At 36.6% G+C, this 21210-nt stretch overlaps 1 protein-coding gene across 1 annotated transcript; it reads left to right on the top strand.

Moving 5' to 3' along the window:
• Positions 1-2814: 2814 nt before the first annotated feature.
• On the top strand, positions 2815-8808 carry LOC111372043 (probable serine incorporator). The gene is made up of 7 exons (XM_022994194.1): positions 2815-2942; positions 3103-3335; positions 3760-3999; positions 5529-5640; positions 5758-5932; positions 7588-7828; positions 8250-8808. The coding sequence occupies exons 2-7, from the start codon at positions 3152-3154 to the stop codon at positions 8546-8548; spliced, it is 1251 nt and encodes a 416-aa protein (XP_022849962.1). The 5' UTR covers positions 2815-2942; positions 3103-3151; the 3' UTR covers positions 8549-8808.
• The last annotated feature ends 12402 nt before the right edge of the window (positions 8809-21210 follow it).

The following is a 21210-nucleotide window of genomic DNA, read 5'->3' as shown; positions in this document are numbered from 1 at the left end:
TACTTAATATTATATACATCGAAGATGTCAAAATAAATTCGTTAAAGCAAATTGATTGAATAAATAATTGGTCAAATAAAAGGACACAATTCCAACAAAATTGAACTTAGAGAAACCTAAAATTTTTGAATTTGTTATCCAAAAATCTAAAGGTGACTTATGTGAAAAGTAAATGAAAAAAATGAAATTGTAAAGTTTAATACCCCGATTCTCAACATAATGAATTTCATAAAGACTTGTATGAATATATAAACTATGTTATAGTAGATGTAATCACAAGTCTATATCTTGCTATCCTGTTAATAAACAAAATTTGATGACTATAACAATGTGGATATAGTTAACTCATATGACAATTATTAATACTATCCTTGAAAGATTGAATATGTTTGATCATAAGGGGGTAAATACGCATTGTACTATTTTTTCTTTTGACCAAGATTTAGTTCTATTGGTTTTCTTTGCAATATTTTTAATGAGGCAACTTTCAGCGTACTCAAAAAAAATATACTCCTTTTACTTAATTAGAATTTTCTCAAACAATTTTTCCTAATAAGGTTTTATATATAAATATATATATATAATGTCCATACTTATAAGATATTTACCCTCAAAATAATATTTTTATATGCTACAAGTCATAGTTGAACGTGCGTTGCACATTATTCTAAAACGTTTTATAGATACTATAAAAATAATATTTGAAGATGTGAGAATATAAAAAATAATGAATACATATTGTTTATGTGGATTTGACTTTTGATTCAAATGAAATGAAAATCAATTTTCGAAAACAATTTTACTAGTTGAGAAAATCAATTAGAATAGTCCATCCATTTTATTCTTTTGAATTGAACTGAACATCAAATGAATACCGCCTTTCTTCATATTTGCTTAATATGTATGAAATATATCAATTGAAATTATTTATTATAAATATACTTTATGTCCTCATTTACCTTCTCCGTATCTTAATATTCATTGAATAAATCAATTGAAAGAAAATTCCAAAAATATTCATCTTTGTTTCAAAAATTTTAATTGAATTTAATTTACTCTACAATCAAATGAAACGAATCTGTCAAATGTACATTGATCATAACATGATAATATTGTTCAAATATATATTGAAAAATGAAAAAAGATAATGAATCAGTCAAATAAACTACATATTGAAAAACTAAAAGTAAGGTAATGAATGTGTTGAATATATATTCACCATAACTAAATAGTTGACAAAATAATTAATGATAATATTATTCAAATGATTAATAAATTAAATACATATTAAAAAAAGTATGTTACTATTGAAATAATTAAATATATATTGAAAAATAAAAAGTGGGGTATTTATTATTGAAATAATTGAATTAAAGTAAGGAAACAATCGTCAAAAAATGATTATTACTTGATGTGAAATTTAATATATTATAGATCCAACGAGTACCATCATTTCTTCATATTTGATTAAATGCATTGAATATTTCAATTAAAACTATTTATTATATATACGCATCATGTCCCCTTAACATTCATTGAATAAATCAATTGGAAGAAAACTCTAAAAATATGATCTTTTGTTCCAAAATTTTTTAATAAATATAATTTACTATTCAATCAAGTGGGATGAATCTATGAAATGTACATTCATCATAACTAAATAATTGACAAAATAATCATGATAATATTGTTCAAATGATAAAATAAAAGAAATATACATTGAAAACAAAGAGTAATGAATATGTCAAATAAGGTTAAATAAATAAAATGTATATTGAAAAATATGAAGTAAGGTAACAAATGTGTCGAATCTACATTCATCATAACTATATAGTTGACAAAATAATAGATGATAATATTATTCAAATGGTTCAAATAATTAGTAAATTAAATATATTGGAAAAAGAAAAGTATGGTATTATTGAAATAATTAAATATTTATTGAAAAATGAAAAGTAATATATTAATAAAATAATAGAATTATAATAAGGATAGAATTGTCAAAAAATAATTCCCACTTGATGTGATATTTAATATATTATAGACATAGTTAAATCATGTTGGAGACTCTTGAAGAGAACAATAATAAGATACAATTAAACTACTCAAACGGATTTTTTGACAGGGTTTTGGGGACAAACTAGGTGGGCACCACATTGGCCTGCCCCAAAACCCTGTCAAAAAAATTTGCCACCTCAGCATTGCTCAATAAGATATGTTTTCAACTAACCATCATGTTAGCTACAATCAACCAATAATAGACAAGAGGTCATATTGCAATTTACAAAATCTTCATCCAAAAGTATAATTTGATCAATTAATCTAGTGTTTGTTTGGTAAGAATTTTGTTAATTGATTTTTTAATCGTTAAAGATAAAGTGAGTCCTATCCGTGAGAGAAAATTTTAAAAATGAAGGCTGGAATAGTGAAATAACGGTAAAAATTTGATGTTAATTGGATTAAAATCTCTACCAAACATGCTCTTAATCAATGTTCACTTAACTTTATTATATGTTACTATTTGCTTATTAAAATTTAAAAAGTTACTCTTTATTCATTGAACTTTGTTATATTTTACTAATTGCTTATCGAAATTTTAAATGTTATTTTTTGCTCTCCTAAATTTGAACAAAATTAATCATTGTTTATTGAACTTTGCGATAGGCAACATTGATGAAAATTATATGAGTTATTGATAAGTAACATTATTCAAATTTGGATGAGCAATAAGTAATTTTTTAAAATTTTGGTGAACAAATAATAATTTATAGTAAAGTTCAATGAATTACGAGTAATGTTTTAAAGATTGGTGAGCAATCAGTAACCAATAGCAAAGTTGAATGACTATTCATTAAATTATGGCTAATTGGATCACCTAGTCCAAGTCGTCAAGCAATTCTACTACGCAGTTTGATATTCTCTTTCCTCTAATTCGTATCGAGGTATACTTACATATTCTTCAATAATTGTTGTTTTTCAATTCAATTCATATAGATTATATATTTGAATTTAGTGTTATATATGCAATCTAGGGCTTTGAGCTTTTCAAATTAATGTTTATCTTTGATATTTAAGCCGATTGTTTGAATTATTCGATTCTAGGTTTTTGGATTATATTTCGAGGCCAATTTGATCATTGATTGTATAGAAGATGTGGGCAGCTTCATGTCTAGCATCGTGCTGTGCGGCTTGCGCGTGCGACGCATGCCGCACGGTGGTGTCAGGGATCAGCCGACAGTCGGCTAGGATCGCGTACTGCGGTCTTTTCTCACTATCGCTGATAGTCTCCTGGATTCTTCGAGAGGTTGCCGCACCCCTGATGGAAAAGATTCCTTGTAAGTTTTCTTTTCTTTTCTCTGTTCCTCTAATGCTCCAAAAAAATAAATAAATAAAGAAAAAAATGTTGCTGATTAAAATTGATTCCGCCAGTGAAATGTTTTTCTATTAAATCATGACTGGAATGATGTCTTAATGTGGTTAGATATCCGTGTATATTAGAAGCATTACATCGTTTCACATTCATTTGCTCCTAATAAGGTGTTTTTTACCTCATTTAGATCAGCTCCTTAGGTGGTTTAGATTTGAGTATAGAAACTTAAAGTAGTCCTGTTGTGACTTGGACAATAACTGGCTGTTTACACGATCGAAAGCTTTTATTTCTTAACTCCTAGTTTAAAAAGGGGAAATATTCTGTATAATCATCTTTTTGATACTCAGTCTGGATAGATAGCCTTGGATTTGATGGCTTTCTGTATGCAGGGATCAATCATTTTCACAAAACACCAGATAGAGAGTGGTTTGAAACAGATGCTGTGCTTCGTGTTAGCTTGGGAAACTTCCTATTCTTCACGATCTTGGCTATTTTTATGATTGGTGTGAAGAACCAAAAAGATCCTCGGGATAATATGCACCATGGGGGGTGGATGATGAAAGTTATTTGTTGGTGTATTTTGGTAATACTAATGTTCTTTATTCCGAATGAGATCATCAGCTTCTATGGTAAGCTATATGGTTCTGAGAGTTTCACTGTGATTTCAGTCTTTCCTTTGTTTATTGTGCTCCTTTTTTTTTTTTTTTTTTTTTTTTTTTTTTTGTTTTTTCTTTTTTTTTTTTTCTTCCTTTTTTTTTTTTTTTTTTTTTTTTTCGATATTTTGGAAAATCCTGAAATATGAATCAATTCTAAGTATTCTGTATTTTGAACATTTAAAATAGATTGAGACAACTGCTATTCAGCCATCATTTTATAGGGTTGAGATGTTGAAGAGTTAGCACCTAAAAAACATAAAATTAATTTTGATTGAGCTTTGTTCATGACTGGAATAGGGAAAGAATTTGATTTGTTTGAAATTGGAGATCGAATCATTTGCAAAGAGGGATCTGTATTTTTGACTTATGGTTTCATCTGCTTTGGCGTGGTTCTATCCTTTAGTAGCTACATTTGGTTGGAGAAAAATGTGAGAGGGAAGGGGGTTTAGTGAAAATCGATCTATGGAAGTAAAGGACCCTTTTTTGTTTGGTAAGGATAAGATGAGAAAGTGGATGTAAAAGTTATTTTCTTTTCAAATTGTTAGAGAGAGTTCGAGGTCAAAGCTGAAACGACCAAGTCAACCGCAATTTGAATTGAGTATTCAGATAATTTTTAAATTGGTAAAGTACAAAATAAATACTTTGTTTATTTTCACATCAATTTTTTTTTTTTTTTTTAAAGTACTAATCTCTTCCCTGATATTTCTAGTATACCAAACATTGATATCACCTATTTGTTAGAGTTTAAGCTTTTCTTTCTGGAAGTGGTTAATCTTTCTCCTTGCCTGCCTTGAATCAGATTTCACTGAGCACAGATTATTATCACTTTGACTTAAAATACTTGTTTAAGAAAGAAAAGTTAAAAAAAATGCAAATAATAGTTATATATATTCATTTTTTCCCCAAGAAGTAGATCCAAGAAGTGGACGGAAAGGGAGCTAAAGGTGTTACTGTAGGCTCTAGAGGAAATATATATTCCTTGTGGTGCAAAGAACAGAAGAAAAGCCCCTCCACACTCTCACTCACATGCCTGCCCAAAGAAAAATCATCTCTCCTTTCAAGCATAAATTTGTTTCTGTACAGATTAACAAGATGAGGATGAAAGGGGGCCAAACATTTTCTGCTTTTATTTCCCATCCAATCTCACTAAGACAAGCTTTTCACTAACATCTGTCTTTAATACTTTCGAGTACATCGTTTATGTGATTTCTTTGAAATGAATGCTGTGTTTTATGACATCACTTCATTGTTTGCTTTGTAATGTAATTGGGGCATTCGTTTGTAAGTAACTTTGACTTGAACTTATCACTTTTTACTTCACCTGTGGGAAAAATGCTCATGTTGAACTCCTTGCACTATTATATAAATGTGGAATTTCAAGAAATTTTTCTTCTTATTCTTATGTAGCCTATCTGTGCAACACATAACAGCTTATCCTTCCATGAGGATTTGTTTCTTCTTGCAATAACAATATGATCTTCATTTTTTGTTTGTAAATGCAGAGGCATCATCAAAGTTTGGTTCAGGACTTTTCCTTCTTGTTCAAGTGGTGCTTTTGCTGGATTTTGTTCATGGGTGGAATGACAAATGGGTTGGATATGATGAGCAGTTTTGGTGAGTTGTTGTTTTGCTTGAGATTGTTATATTACTTCCAGTTGTTACTCATCTTAGAAGACGAGAGATTTTTTCTTCATTAAACATTAATCTCTCTCTCTCTCTCTCTCTCTGCAGGTACATTGCATTGCTTCTTGTTTCACTTGTATGCTATGTGGCAAGCTTTTCTTTCTCGGGACTTCTCTTCTATCTGTTCGTACCATCTGGACAGGACTGTGGACTTAATACATTCTTCATTGTGATGACATTGATAATTGTGGTTTTGTTCGCTATAGTCACACTGCACCCATCAGTGAGTTTTTTTTATCTTCCACTACGTTTTAATGAAACCAGCTATCTTCTCTGTCTGTCTTTGTCAAATTTATAGCGTATTTATTGTTTATAATGCTATTCTTACCTTGAAAAGTATAATTCATGAAGAACACTGAATTGCAATTCTATCAGCGTAGTGCCACCTGCTGCAGGCGGTCAACCCTTGTAATAAACATTCTTCTCCAATAGTAAAAAATTTTAGGCAACGTGAACTATGGAAGTTCATAATTGCATAGTGACGTAAATAAATGAGTTTTTGTTGCTTAAATTTTTTGTCATGCACGCAGTGAAGGTTGTGATGTGGAATCAATTAAGAAGAAGCTGTATAACAGAATCACTGCAAGGAGAAGACGAGAAGAGGAAGAGAGTGAGCACATAGAGGAGAAGGAGGGAGAAAAGGGAGAGAAAGAGGGAAGACAGGGGAGGCAAAGTGGGCGACAAGCCAACGTGAATAATTTTCATTCATAGCTGTCTTTGGAAGTTCCTGTTACAACTATATAAATAACAAAACATAAACCTAACAGTTAAGGGGCTTGGGCCAAACCCATATACAAGCTCAATAAAATATAAAGCATAAATAAATGGACATATAACATAAATAAATGGCCCAAACAAACTGCCCAACAAAGGATGTCCGCATCAGGTTGAGTGCCTGATAGTTTCCTAGTTTATTTATGTTTTTTGGTATACCATACACATGACTTATTTTATTAGTGAAGACCTTGAGTCTTATCTTTATTGTGTTTGTTGGTTACTTTCGGAGTTTCGGTTCCACATACAGGTGTGCATATGTGCACCAGTGTCCATGCATTATGTGTTTCAGTGTCCATTCTCTGGTATTCAAGCACTGTATGAACATTGTTACAAAGTGCGGCGAGATTAGAAACCTTGTGATGGAAAATGAAATGAGTCTATACTTTTAGAACATTTTGTCCTCCCATGGCCAAAGGACACCATTTGCTTCATTTAGCAGGTTGTTGTCTCATTGATGCCTTTAAGACCAAAATTGTAGAAGATGAGCTCTCTTTTTGAGTTTGAGAAGTGGAGTTGTACATGGATAGTTTTCTGATGTTAAACGATCACTGTGAGTAAAATGGTAAAAAGGCAAGCCTATGACTTATAAAATTTGATGGATGTCCTTAGATATGAGGGAAAATGAATTTACTGCGATTTTTTGTATGTGGAATTCACTTTAACATCAACTTAGCTTTCACTTGTTTCTCAATTCAAGGTTGCTTCACCGATACTGGATATTTCTTTGTGATCATGATCTTTGCATCTTGTTATCAATTCGGATCCTTATAGCATCCCTAATGGTGTTTTAAAATTGGGTGTAAATTGGTTTCTCCATAATCAATTTCGCATTTTCATTTACATCTTGATGGATCTAAATTCAAATTTTGCTCCAACGGGAAGATCCAAATCCATTTTTGCCTCTTGTGGATGTAAAAAAAGTTATAAATTTACATCTTTTTTTATATTTTCTGCTTATTTGTTGTATCTTTGTGATCATTGTTATATTGATCTCATCAAATTAATGATGCACGAAGCTTCTTATAGACATATTCAGCATTCTGTTTGTGTAACAAGGTGTATTCTATTGTAGCATTAATAATTTACGTTGTCGTGACGCAGGTTGGTGGAAGCATTTTGCCGGCTTCAGTTATATCTTTGTATTGCATGTACCTTTGCTATAGTGGGCTCGCCAGCGAACCTAGGGATTACGAATGCAATGGTCTTCATAAGCATTCGAAAGCAGTTTCCACGGGTACTCTTACAGTTGGGCTCCTTACAACTGTGCTTTCTGTAGTGTACTCTGCTGTTCGTGCTGGATCTTCTACAACTCTGCTTTCTCCTCCAAGTTCACCCCGAGCAGGTGAATTTTTCACTCGACACAAATTTGCTTGTTTTTAAATTTAACATCCATAGAGCGAAGTGTTTGGATCATATCCGCGATAGATGCTTCTTGTTCTCAAATAAAGAGATTCGTTTATCTTTCTTGACATCAAAGAACTTGATATTTTAACTTGTGCCGTTTGTTAGAGATTTATAAGTATAGAAATTGTGAAAAGTGATTTTTTTGGGGAAATTATTGGTTAAAAAGCACGAAAAAGTTATGGGTTCGCATGCAAAATTATTTATTGGGAGAATGTAAGGTTGAAAATGAGTTTGAAAAAAAATGAGTACTAAGAAATGGGTTCTGTTTTTTTACAGAAAGGGTAGTTATTTCCTCCTTTTCTCGTTTTTGTTTGACGGAAAGGTTTCTAAATCATATTTAACGGTTTCTTTTTCTCAAGGAGCTGGGAAGCCTTTGTTACCACTGGACAAGGCAGCGGCCGAGCAGGAGCACCATGAGAAAGAAAAGTCGAAACCAGTTACATATTCATATTCCTTCTTCCATTTGATCTTCTCCTTAGCTAGTATGTATTCCGCAATGCTCCTCACTGGTTGGTCAACTTCAGTTGGGGAGAGCGGGAAGTTAGTGGATGTCGGGTGGCCATCTGTTTGGGTTCGAATACTGACCGGGTGGGCAACTGCTGCTTTGTTTCTTTGGTCCCTGGTCGCACCGATCATCTTCCCCGACAGGGAGTTCTAATCGTATTGAGTGAGTAGATTTCTGTGTAGCGTTTCCATGTTTCAGTTCTAAACTTGACGTATTCTGATGTGTAAATTGGTTTTACTACTTTTCTGTTGGTCGTGACTGCAATATGTGCTTATTGTGTCCAGTTTCTAAATGAACAGAAGCTGGTTTGTGTTCAAGTTGATATTATAAAAGCCTGTGTCTACCTAATTACCTTCTTGCTGCTGTAGACTGAAATATTAATAAATGGGACTTGTGGGCATGCTTTTGAACTATGTGAAACAATGTATAGGATGAAGATTAACTTGAAAAATTCCCTTTTTGGATTTTAGATTGTTTGATTTCAAATGTGCATGCAACTTTCAGCAAAATTTCAATTGGATCACTAAATTGGACACGTTCCGTCACTTATTGCCGCTTAAAAGCCTTGGCAGATGTACAACTCATTCTATTTAATTGTTACATAGTACACTATTAAAAAAATTGTAGATGTTGACACGTTAAAAGTGCAGCCCGACTCGAATAGCCCAAAGAATCCCAACTGGACAATTCAGAATGAAGGCCCAAATAGAGTTATTAATGAATGTAGTGGAAGTTCACAAACGCGGTAATAACATCGCCCAAACTTGTAAGACGCCCAAGATTTGAGCGAATGAAGTACCTTGCAGTCGTCCAGAGTTATGACCCTGTTCTCGCTCTAACCTTTGAATCACCCAGGATCTTAGCAAACATAAGATATTATGGTTATCCAAAAGTGCAGTTATCGAAGCAGTTATTGGCTAATCTCATCACGTTCCACGATTTAAGAAGTTCAGTTGAAGACGGTTGAACGACAAAGAGTAGTGACAGCATTTAGAGACGGCAGTTCCACGATAAGTTGGCCACCATGAAGAAAGTAGGCAGTTATAAAGCAATTAAGCAGTTTCTAAGCGGTTGATCATAAAGAGAGTATCAAAGGAATATAAAAGGAAGAAAAGACATAGAGCAAAAGACCTCGAATCAAACACTCTCAAACAGAGAATATGTAATTTCAATTCCTTAGTTTAGACTTAAAACATTTCTTTTCAGTACTCGTGTGCTTGCGCCCCTAGGCATTCTGTTTAAGTTCCAATTGTAAAGTCATCACCAATAAAACACCCCTTTTTGGGACTTTGTCTCAAGATGTTTATTCCTTTCACAATTATCTGATCCCTTTTTAATTGTTAGCGACAACCCGCGCGAAACAATTTGGCACGCCCAGTGGGACCTTGGTGTTTGGTGTTGAATATACAAAAGGTGAAACAATATGTCTCAGAAATCCGATAAGGAAGCAGCAAGTCAGGGAGGAGTCCAGTCTGTGATCGAGCGATATGAGGAGCAGCATAACTCTCCACGAACAGATGGACAGAATCAGAGCAATCACAGTCGTTACGAACCAATGACAGAGTTGAGTCCTCGAACCATGCGTGCATTACTCGAAGAACTCATACAAGATGTCGTTGAACAGGTAAATCTACGAAATATTCATAATATGGAAAGATTTACCCAGAATGAGAATGCACATTATGATAACATGGCCAAACAACTGAATACTTTGAACGAAATAATGAATAAGTTAGTAGGCCAAATTTGTCAGCCAGTTGTGCCTCTCACAAACCACTTTTAAACTAAGACAATTGTGGGACATAATCCCTCCGTCCTAAGTTTAAATCAAAGGACAGAATCAACTTTTGACCCCTCTACTTCAAACCAGGGGGGTGGTGTAACACCAAATCAGAATAGTGGCATTGATATATCTAACTTGGGGGGTAACCTAAATGTAAGAGATAATGTCCTAAATAATGGGTAGAATACCCCACGTGTTAATGATGGAATAAATGTTCAGGCCAATGGTAACAATGACCCAAATCATGGTAACTTTATTGTCAATCAAGGACCAAACATCAGGCCTCAAACAAATCAACCGGTCAACCAACCTGTAGGAATTCCATATGACCCCAACGTCATGTTGATGAATCAGATTATGGAAATCGTATAAGACCAGATGGCTTTTGGAGTACGTTCTGTCATTAGGCCAACTTACACCAAGCCATATCTTGAGTTGGTAGACCAAACATATCCATGGCCTAGAGGGTACAAAGTGTCAGAATTCTCGTTGTTTACCAGTTTAGGAGAGGTGTCTACTTTAGAACACATAGGGCAATTCACATTGCAAAGTGGTGAAGTAACCGATTACCATGAGGCTTTTCCCTAGTTCATTAACAGGAGTAGTCTTCTCCTGGTTTATCAATTTGCCAGCAAACTCTGTTCAAACATGGCAACAATTAGAGCAATTGTTCTACGCTCAGTTTTATAAGACTGAGTCTGAAGTTACTTTGGCCGATTTGGCGAATCTACATCAAATGCCAAACGAATGGGCAGAAGGTTTCCTTCAAAGGTTCAAGACAGTAAGAAGTAAATGTTTTGTACCTTTGTCTGAAAAGGAGTTTGTCAAAATTGCTCAAGGTTGTCTAAGCTTTGATCTGAAGAAGAAATTCCAAGATAAGGAATTTCCTGATCTTTTCCAATTGAGCGCGAACGTGATTAGGTATGAACGATTAATAAGAGAAGAAGAACAAATGAAAAATTCTAGCAAGGGGACTTATTATAGAGACCCAAATTTTGATGTTCATATCATTAATGACGAGTATTACAATCAAATCGAAATGTGTTTGGCCGAATTAGTTAAAGGAGACACGTATACTTGTCCTATAATGGCTAAGCCTAGGCTGTCGGGCAAGGATGAGCCTATGGAAGATGAAAACATAAAGGCTAGAACATTTTCGTTCGATGTAACCAAAGCTGACCTTATATTTGATAAATTATATAAGAATAAGCAGATAAAGTTGAGCCGTAAGCATAAATTGCCAAGCTCTGAATAAATTAAGGGTAAAAAATATTGTAAGTGGCATAATGAATGGTCACATTTGACTAACAACTGCTTGATTTTTCATTATGTGTTACAGGATGCCATTGAAAAAGGACGAATTACGTTCGTGGATAAGAGGAAGATGGCAGTGGATGAAAATCCTTTTCCACAGCCACTTGGAGTGAATATGGTGACGTCTGGTTTCAAAAACAAGTTGCCAAAATTCAAGTTGGTTATAGATGATGGAGAAGAAGACCCTGGACCACATCCCAGTGTCTTTGAACGTATCAAAGGGAAGGAGCCCAAAAAGGACGAAGATGTCCTATGTGCAAGATGTAAAAAAGAAGTGAATGCAAATGCAGAGAAACCAGGGATATGGCAGCATCACCATCGCCCTAGTTTTTTCCCAAACGCTCAGCCTGGTAGAGAGCGGGGTACATCGTTCTATAAGAGACCTCCTTTTGAGAGGCAGTTTAGGCTAGTAAATAATGGGAGAACATTCAGACCACAACCTCGCCAACCAAATGTATGGTATTCGTTCCAGTATAAGGCTGGAAGGGCGATACCTTTCAATGAGATGACTAGAATCCAACAAAGGCGTTTTCAACGGAACTACGGGCGAATGAGGAGGCAACAACAGGGAATGCTGCATCCTAAAGTACCTAGACTACTCGAGGCGGCCAATCAGAATGTTCTCAAAGACAGTGAAGAGACTGATACAGGCGAACCTATAGAAGAATTACCAGAGACTTTTTCTGGGAGATCGAAGTTTGAACGAGACAGAGGGGATGGAGAAGATCCAGATTAGTCCCTTACTATCCAATTTGGTACGTTACCTCCTGTCGTGGCTAATAACTATTTACTAGCCAATGAGTTCAAGAATAAAGAGAAAGGAGAAGAAGAAAAGGAGGATAATGAAGAGGAAGCATGCATGTTGGAGTATGAAAAATGCCAAACTTCTAGAGAGACCTACAATGGTAAAGAAGATGATGGTATGACAGACATCGAAAAGGAAATCGATCTGGAAGCGGAAAGGAAAAGAAGAGGAGTATCGTACAATACTCTGTTGAAATAATTACATCGAGAGGGAGTTCGTGAAGTAGACTTATTGGGAGAACCATCTGGGTGTTCTTCGTGAAGTAGACTTATTGGGAGAACCATCTGGGCGTTCTTTCGATTTTTACGTGCTGTACGGGATGCCCAAAAGGAAGAAGAGAGTGCCTCGCTCTGAAAAATATGGATCACCTCCAAGAATAATGCCTCCTCCCATAGGTTGGGTAACTGAAGAAGAAGCATTAGAAAACAGTAAAAAGGAAATTCAGGAAACAGAGGCTCAGTGTGATATGCTGCACGTTGACTTATCACAAAAGGGTAACTCGACAGAGGACAAGCATGAAGTGGAAATAGATGCTGCTAAAAAATTATTTTTAAGTGACCAGCCATGAAATTGACCAAACACTTGAGGCCATTGTACGTTAAAGCTCTAGTTGACGGCATATCTGTGGCAAAAGTGCTTGTCGATAATGGAGCAGTTATAAACACCATTCCATCTAGGATGATGAGGAAATTCGCAAAGACAGAAGGTGATATGATCCCAACGGAAGTCATCCTGACAAATTTCAATGGAGGAGCAACTTTAGCTAAAGGGGTTATGCCATTGGACATAACTATAGGGACAACTACTAGGACCACAGTCTTCTTTGTAATAGATGGTCCCACTAGTTACAATGTAATATTAGGAAGAGATTGGACACACGGAAGTCGCTGTATACCTTCATCGCTCCATTAGTGTCTAGTTTTTTGGAATGATAAGGGCGAAGCAGAGGTGGTGCAGGCCGATCATAGGCCTTTTGTCGTAGAAGCAAACTCAGTGGAAAGGTTCATGTAAGAAGGAAATTATGGACCTGTCAGAGTAGTCCAAGATGGAGAAGAAAATCAAATTGTCGCGTAGAGTGAAGAGCCGTTTTCGGTGGATGCACTTACTGAAATGTTCAGTCAGATGAGGCCAAATATAGTGGCCCTGGAGGAGCCAGTAATTGGTAAAAGAATGACCAAGGAGTTTTAAATGAGTTGTAAACAACAAAGACAAATGGCCGATATTCAGGCCTTCAAAGCCAAATTAGTGGCTTTCAATAAAGAATGCAAGGACAAGACGAAAGAAGTAGCAGCCTTGAAAGCATTGAGAGACAAACTGGCAGTGTTCGAGTTGGAACAAAGTATTGGCCGAGAAGTCAATAAGGTGGATTGTTTGGAAGAAGAAGTACCTACAAGGGAACTGGACGATTAAGTGATAAGGATCGCCAAGCCTGGATACGTTCAAGTACAAGACCCACTGATTAAAGTGAATATTGGCAATGAAGGAGAAGATCGTCCAACGTTGATCAGCCAAGTGCTTGATCAAGAGGTTAGTGATAAATTAATCGTTTTATTAAAGGAGTACAAAGATTGTTTTGTTTGGGAATATGAACATATGCCTGGTTTAGATAGAGATTTGGTGGAACATAAATTACCAACCAAGCCTAATTTTAAACCTCATAGGCAACCTCCTAGGCGTTTCGCTCCTAATGTACTCCCTGAAATTAAGAAAGAGATAGAGCGATTATTAAAAGAAGGTTTTATTAGAACGACCAGATATGTTGAATGGTTGTCCAATATCGTGCCGGTATTAAAAAAGAATGGTAAACTAAGGGCGTGTATAGACTTTAGGAATCTAAACATAGCCACACCTAAAGATGAATATTCAATGCCTACGGTAGATTCTTTAGTAGACTTGATTGTCGGACATGTAATGTATTCCTTCATGGATGGGTATTCAGGATACAATCAAATTTATATAGTTGAGGAAGATATACACAAAACTGCCTTTAGATGTCCTGGGTATCTAGGATGTTTTGAATGGGTAGTTATGCCTTTCGGCCTGAAAAATGCTGGAGCAACTTATCAAATGGCAATGAATTTGATTTTTCATGATATGATAGGCAAGTTTGTTGAAGTGTGTGTAGATGATATAGTGGTCAAATCCCTTAAAAAAGAGGACCATTTTGAACAATTAAGATGTTCATTTAAGCGAATGAAGTAATATAAACTAAAGTTGAATCCCTTGAAATGTGCATTTGGTGTTAATGCAGGGAATTTTCTTGGTTTCTTAGTATACAAAAGGGGGGATTGAACTTGATAAAAATAAAGCGAAAGCCATTTTAGAGGCTAAACCACCTAGCAACAAAAAAGAATTGCAAAGGTTTCTAGGCCAAGTAAACTTTTTAAGACGCTTTATTTCTAATTGTGTAGGGCGAACTAAAGTTTTTTCGCCGCTTTTAAAGTGAAAATCAAGACGAATTCGTCTGGAAAGAAGAGCATCAAAAGGCTTTTGAAAGCCGAAAGACATATTTATCAAGTCCACCAGTGTGGTGTCACCAATCTAAGGACGACCAATAAAAGTGTATGTATCGGCTGAAAAAGAATCAATAGCTGGAATGGTCGCGCAGGAAGAGCAATTTGGTGAAGAAAGGGCAATTTACTACTTATGTAGATGGTTAACAAAATGTGAATGTAATTATTCTGCCATTGAAAAATTATGTCTTGCATTGTATTTCACATGTACAAAATTAAGGATTTATTTATGGCCCGTAACCGTTTATTTAATTTCTAAAGTAAATTTGGTTAAGTATATGTTCTCTCGCCCTATTTTACACCAAAGGGTAGGCATTTGTACATTAGCTTTATTAGAATTCGAAGTACAATACATACCCCAAATGGCAGTCAAAAATCAGGTTTTGGCTAATTTTTTGGCCGATCATCCATGCCTTGATATGCCTGAAGAAATTGAGTTAGAGATCAATTCATTCGAATTAAAACCTTGGGTTTTATATTTCGATGGATCGAAAACTTCTAAAGGTGCAGGAGTAGGAGTGACATTGATAAATCCTTTAGGGATTTGTTACAAGTTCGCATTCACTTTGGATAGGATGTGCACCAACAATCAGGCCGAATACGAAGCCTTAATCGTGGGCCTAGAATTAATGATAGATATGGGGGTAAAGAATGTAATCGTTAGAGGCGATTCTCAATTGGTAATTCATCAATTGATTGGTGATTTTAAATGCCAAAGTAATTCCATTATAAGTCAGCATGAAATCACCCAAGAATTGTTGGAAGAATTCGACCAAATAGAGTTTCAATGTGTTAATAGGATATATAATGACGTAGCAAACGAATTGGCCCAGAGGGCCTCAGGGTACTCAAAGATTTTAAACTGGAAGTCTACTTGTGAGTATGGAACAATACTGCCCATAATCCAAAGAAGGGCGAGAACGATTGAAATTCATTGCATACACGATAAAGATGCAATAGATTGGAGAGCAGAGATTAAAAGGTTCCTTAAAGAACCTAATAAAGGAGATAGTAAAAAAATGAAGTTGCGTTTGCTAAACTATACAATGATAGATGAAGAGTTGTTTAAGAAACGCACTGATGGTATTTTGCTAAAATGTGTAAGTTTGCAAGAAGTTAGGATGATCATGGCTGAAGTGTACGAAGGGATATGTGGAGCTCATCAAGCTGGCCAAAGGATGAGATGGTTAATTATTAGGAATGGATATTTTTTGCCAAAGATAGGAGAATCATGCGTTCTGTATGCAAAGAGTTGTCTACCATGCCAAAAGCATGGTCTAATACAAAGGGCGCCAGCACGAGAGATGGCACCTATTATCAAACCTTAGCCATTTAAGGGTTGGGCGATAGACCTGATAGGGAAGATTTATCCCACATCGTCCAAGCAACATACCTTTGTTATAGTTGCAACTGATTATTTCACTAAGTGGGTAGAAGCGATACCTTTAAAGGAGATCACCCAAAATAATGTCATAGAATTTATCCGTGATCACATCATTTATAGATTTGGAATTTCACAAACTTTGATGGTAGATCACGGAACATCTTTAAATGGGGATCAAGTGAATAAATTCTTGAGCGAGTTTGGAGTTAAATTAGTGAACTCCACACCATATTACGCTCAATCCAACAGACAACCAGAACCTTCTAATAAGATTCTAAAAAATATCATAAGAAAAATGATAGATGAAAATACCAGAAATGGACACGAATGTCTAAACAAGGCCTTATGGGCTTATAGGACGTCATCTCGGTCAAGTACCAAAATTACTCATTTCCAACTTACTTATGGACAGGAGGCCGTTTTGCCTATGGAAATCAACGTGCAATCGATCAGAGTGTGTTTGCAACATAAGTTAAGTGGTGATGAGTATACCGAATCACTAGTTCAAAACTTATTGGAGTTGGACGAATTAAAGTTGGACGTCCTAGATAGATTACAAGTTCAAAAACGAAGAACGGCTAAATTTTATAATAAAAAAGTTATAGCCAAGTCGTTCAGCCTGAGCGAATTGGTTTGGAAAACAATACTCCCTTTGGATAGCAAAGATCCAAAGTATGGTAAGTGGTAGCCCAATTGGGAAGGAACATATAAAGTAAATAATGTATTGCCTAATGGAGCCTATCATCTGAAAGATTTAGACGGCACCAAACACATGATGTTCAATAATGACAAATATTTAAAAAAATATGTTCCTTCCTTATGGGAAAGTGAACAAATAAAAGTGTAATCAAATCGCGTTGAACGATTGTAGATTAAAAGGGGCCAGAGCGAAATACGTTCAAATAAATTCCTTTATTATCAAATGTTCATTACAAAGTTGCGAAATACAAAATACTAAATTCTCTACAAGTTACAATTAAGAGCAAACTAATCTCCCGATCGATCGCCGAGTAAGAGGGTGAACTGGCCTTGATTGCCATCCTGATCGCACTGCTGCAAAGGCAAGCAGAGAGGTCGAGAAGCACTCTCAGCAAGCAGAAAGGAAGAAGAAGCACCCTCACATCGCCTTCCTAAATGCATCGCTGCAATGACGGGCAAGGAGGCTGAAAAGCACTCTCAGCAAGCAAGGTGGCTTGCAGGCGTCCTCAAAAATTGTCTTCCATCATCGAACTTCTTGTAAGGAACATGGAGACGATGGGAAGAACTTTGCTGGCCAAAGAATATTTCCTATATCTCCCATACCAAAGGTGACATCAAGAAAAATGGCAAAATGGGCGGATCAAATGATCTATTTCCATGGAAGACGAAGGTTTTGGATCGATTGTCAAAATGCCAAACAATGGCAGCAAATTGATTTTGAAGAAGAGAATGGAAGTGAAAATGACAAGTGTGGAATATAAGTGCATTTATAGAGGCGTGAAGGTGAAGAGAGAATATGAACAGCCACATTCGTGCCTAGTAACTAGAATCAAATGGCCCGAAGTCTTGCGAAAAGAGACAGAAACACCAAGAGAAAATGTGCGTGAATCTTAGCATAAAGCAGCTAAATGCTTGGGGGGTTGACGATTAAAGACAACGTCAATAAATATACAAAAAGACAAATTAATCGTTCATTAATGATAATGGCCGCTAATATGTTCAGAATTACCAACGGACATCAGTACGAGGTTACAAAGGGAAAGTTAATACGAAGTTACAAAAAGACAAGTTAAGGCATTAAATGTCTTAATTACAATTCGCCCAAGACTGAACGGATTCTTTCCCTAAGTCTCCCTCAATCCTCGCTCTGCTGAGAAGTAGTGACATTCAATTCAGCCACAAAATTATCATCAACCTCCAGCTTCTTGTACTGCTCGACCAAAGACTTGGTTCGCTCAATTCCTTGGGAGGCATTGCGTTTTTTAGCAGCCATTCTCGCCTTGCAGTCGTCCATCCTTGCTTGAAACTCCTTCATCTGTGCAGCCAAACTGGTCATCAAAGAGTCTTCAATCATGACTTCAGACGAGATTTCTTTCAGTTCGTCCTCAGCTTTGTTGATCTCCAGAAGCAAAGACTCTCTTTCAGATACAGCGCGAAGATATTGAATACTTTTGGCTTTTAGTTCGACATTTTTGGCCAGCAAGGAGAGAATCTTGGAATGGACAACTTTCAACGTCGCTTTAAAATCAGCAGAAAGATTGAGCGATGGAAGTGTCAATGCTTGCGCCAACTTCGCACTCAAATGCTCAAGCCTATCCTTATGTTTGGCAGCACTAGCCTGACCGATGTCTATATCCATAAAGGACACATACTCAAATATCGACTGTTTGAGGAACTTCATATCTTCCTCTGAAGAAGCAGAAGGACAACTGGTTGAAGCGGGGCGAAACGTCTTAACTTGCTCCTAGGAAGTGAACAAATTCTGGATGGAACGCACAATCCTATCAGCATCCTGCAAAGAAAGTCTTCAACATTGAAGGTTTTCACTACAATGAACAAAGTGGAAGTAAAAGTGAAGCAAAGATTACCTCATCAGCAATCTTGGGAGGTGGCATATCCCCAGCCAAATCTACCACCTGTGGCTCCACCACTTCTAAGGACTTCCCCTTGTCTGAGCGAGAAGACTTTGCCACAACGGGCAAACCCATGGAAGCATCTGCAGAACTCAAAAAGCAACAAATCAAAAACCAATAGCACAAGCAAAGGTAAAACATCAAAAAATATATTACCTTCTTGTTCAATGTTCGGGGGGTTGACACCCTGGGAAGAAGGTGGCTCATCCATTGGTTGTGATGAGGATTCCGGGACTGAAGGTTTCTCTTTAAGCGTAGTCCCTTTATCAGCTGGTTTGGATGAAGCAGCCTCAGCAGAGGGTGATGGAGCAGGAGCTGCCAACACCAAAGCCTTCAAAGGAGAGGCTGAGCTTTTCTGAGAAATCCGAATAAATCATCAGCACATAGAAAAGTTTCAAGTATAGAAAGGTATGCTTGTGAATAAACTAATTTAATTACCTTTCTCCTGACGATGAGAGGAGTGTCATCATCATCATCATCATCCTCCAAAATGGGAGATGCTGAGGCTGGTCGTTTGCGGCTTGTGACACTTTTAGCTGCAGTGGGCTTGGCAGGAAGAGAAGTAGATAGACGAACAGACTGTTTAGCACGACCAGAAGAGGAAGAACTCCTAATGGACAAAGGGGTGACCAAAACAGGGGAAGTGGAAGAAATGTCCGACTGATCCAGTGAATGGAAAGTACGATTGGCATCAGTTGCAAACAATCTGCACTGCACTGATAGTCAGAGTTGTTCAAAAAGAGGATGGATGACATTGCTAGGATTGAAGGGAGCAAATGAAAAGTTACTCATCAAAAGAATATTGCGAGCATCTATAGCTTCTGCCTCCGCCTTATTAATGGTGTGGAAGCGATCTATCAAATTTCTTGAATAACAAGGGGGAACAGGTCAAGTTTGGCCAAAACCAAGTTGACGAGCAAAAAATTGGGGAGCATATATTTCAACCCCAGCTTTGGCATTAGTTCCAGTCAAAATATCATGGAACAACTCCTTCCCGGTCAAAAACTGAACCCAAACGAGCAGAGAGGTGCTCGCATTGTTTAGGGTAGATGGGGATGCACATAATCAGGAGTTAAAAAGGGAGGAAAAGGAAAGAAAGAAGGAATTGAATTCAAAGTATAAAAGAATGAAAAAATGTCCCTTCTGGACATATGTATAGGGCTCAGTGGGTCAATAGCTAGCCCATAGCAGCTAGCAGAATGAAGGGAAAATGATAGAGCACCAAGTGATGGAAAATATGCTCTCAACCACATTTGAGTGAACTAAAGAGGCGCACTGCCAGTGGGAGATGCACCATTGTTCAATTGGAATTGAAAAGAAGTCATGCCTTTATAGAGGGCGGCCAAAAAGGAAGAACACAAATTCAGAGGCCTACCACGCGCCAATTCGTGCGCTATGGGTAAATAGCTCATAGAAGGCTTCAGGCTTGGCACACACAGAATATATTTACAAAGCCAAATCTGAAGAAAGGCCACACGCTCAGCATGAGAAGGCTCAGCGCTCGAGTGATTATAACAGCTTTGTAGGCTTGAATAGGCCTCGGTGAGTTTTTTGTCAAATTTTGGGGTGACACCAGAAATCAAAATATCATGGAAAATGGTATCGCCCAAAGGTGGCAGATTTACTAAGGCCCCAACATCCCTTAAAGTAATGTACATGGGACCAAGGGGGAAAACAAAAGTATTATACTCAGAAGACCAAAAACTTAAAGCAATAGGGAAAAGCGCTGGATCAAAAGTAGGGGGTTGAAGAGAGATTTCTAACAAATCAGAAATCCTAGCACTATCAAAAATTGCCTTGGTAGGACCATGGTCCACAAGGCGAGCATGCCATCTACGGAAAACAACATCAGACTTAGGCCAAGTGCGAATACCTCTTTCGCGAAGCGACCTCAGCGGCAAAAAGTTTAGAAATGGAGGGCCTTGAATACAAGGGAACAGCTGGCCCACCGCCACTTGTTCGACGGCCTCGGCGTTGTTGAATGAAGGACCTAGATAGAACTCGTTGAGTTCGGCATTGGCTGGTGCAAGGAAGTTCGGAGTTATACATGGCCGAGTGAGGATTTTCTGGAAGTCTTTGAAACTAAAAGAGTCACCAGATTGGGATTATGAAACAGCCATTAGGAACGAAATAAAGTTTTGTTGAAGTTTGCTTAAGAAACGTAGCAGAGAAGCAAAAAGATGAACAGTAATATTGCGAGAGGGAAGCGCAGAACAATGAGGCGTGATTTAGTAGTGCGATAAAATGACGTGTATTTGGGGGTTATAAGGGTTTGCAACGTCGCATCTTTTCAGGCTATGGAAGAAAATAATGATTGAAATTCTTGAAAATTTCAAATGTTGCTGGGAAACACAAAGTGAATATGGCAAAAAATTAATAATTGGTATTAATTCTGCCATATTGG

The sequence above is a fragment of the Olea europaea genome, chromosome 23 (genome assembly GCF_002742605.1).
Source record: "Olea europaea var. sylvestris chromosome 23, O_europaea_v1, whole genome shotgun sequence".
Lineage (NCBI taxonomy): Eukaryota > Viridiplantae > Streptophyta > Magnoliopsida > Lamiales > Oleaceae > Olea > Olea europaea.
Note: the sequence above shows the minus strand (reverse complement) of the source record. Positions and strands in the feature narration are given on the sequence as shown.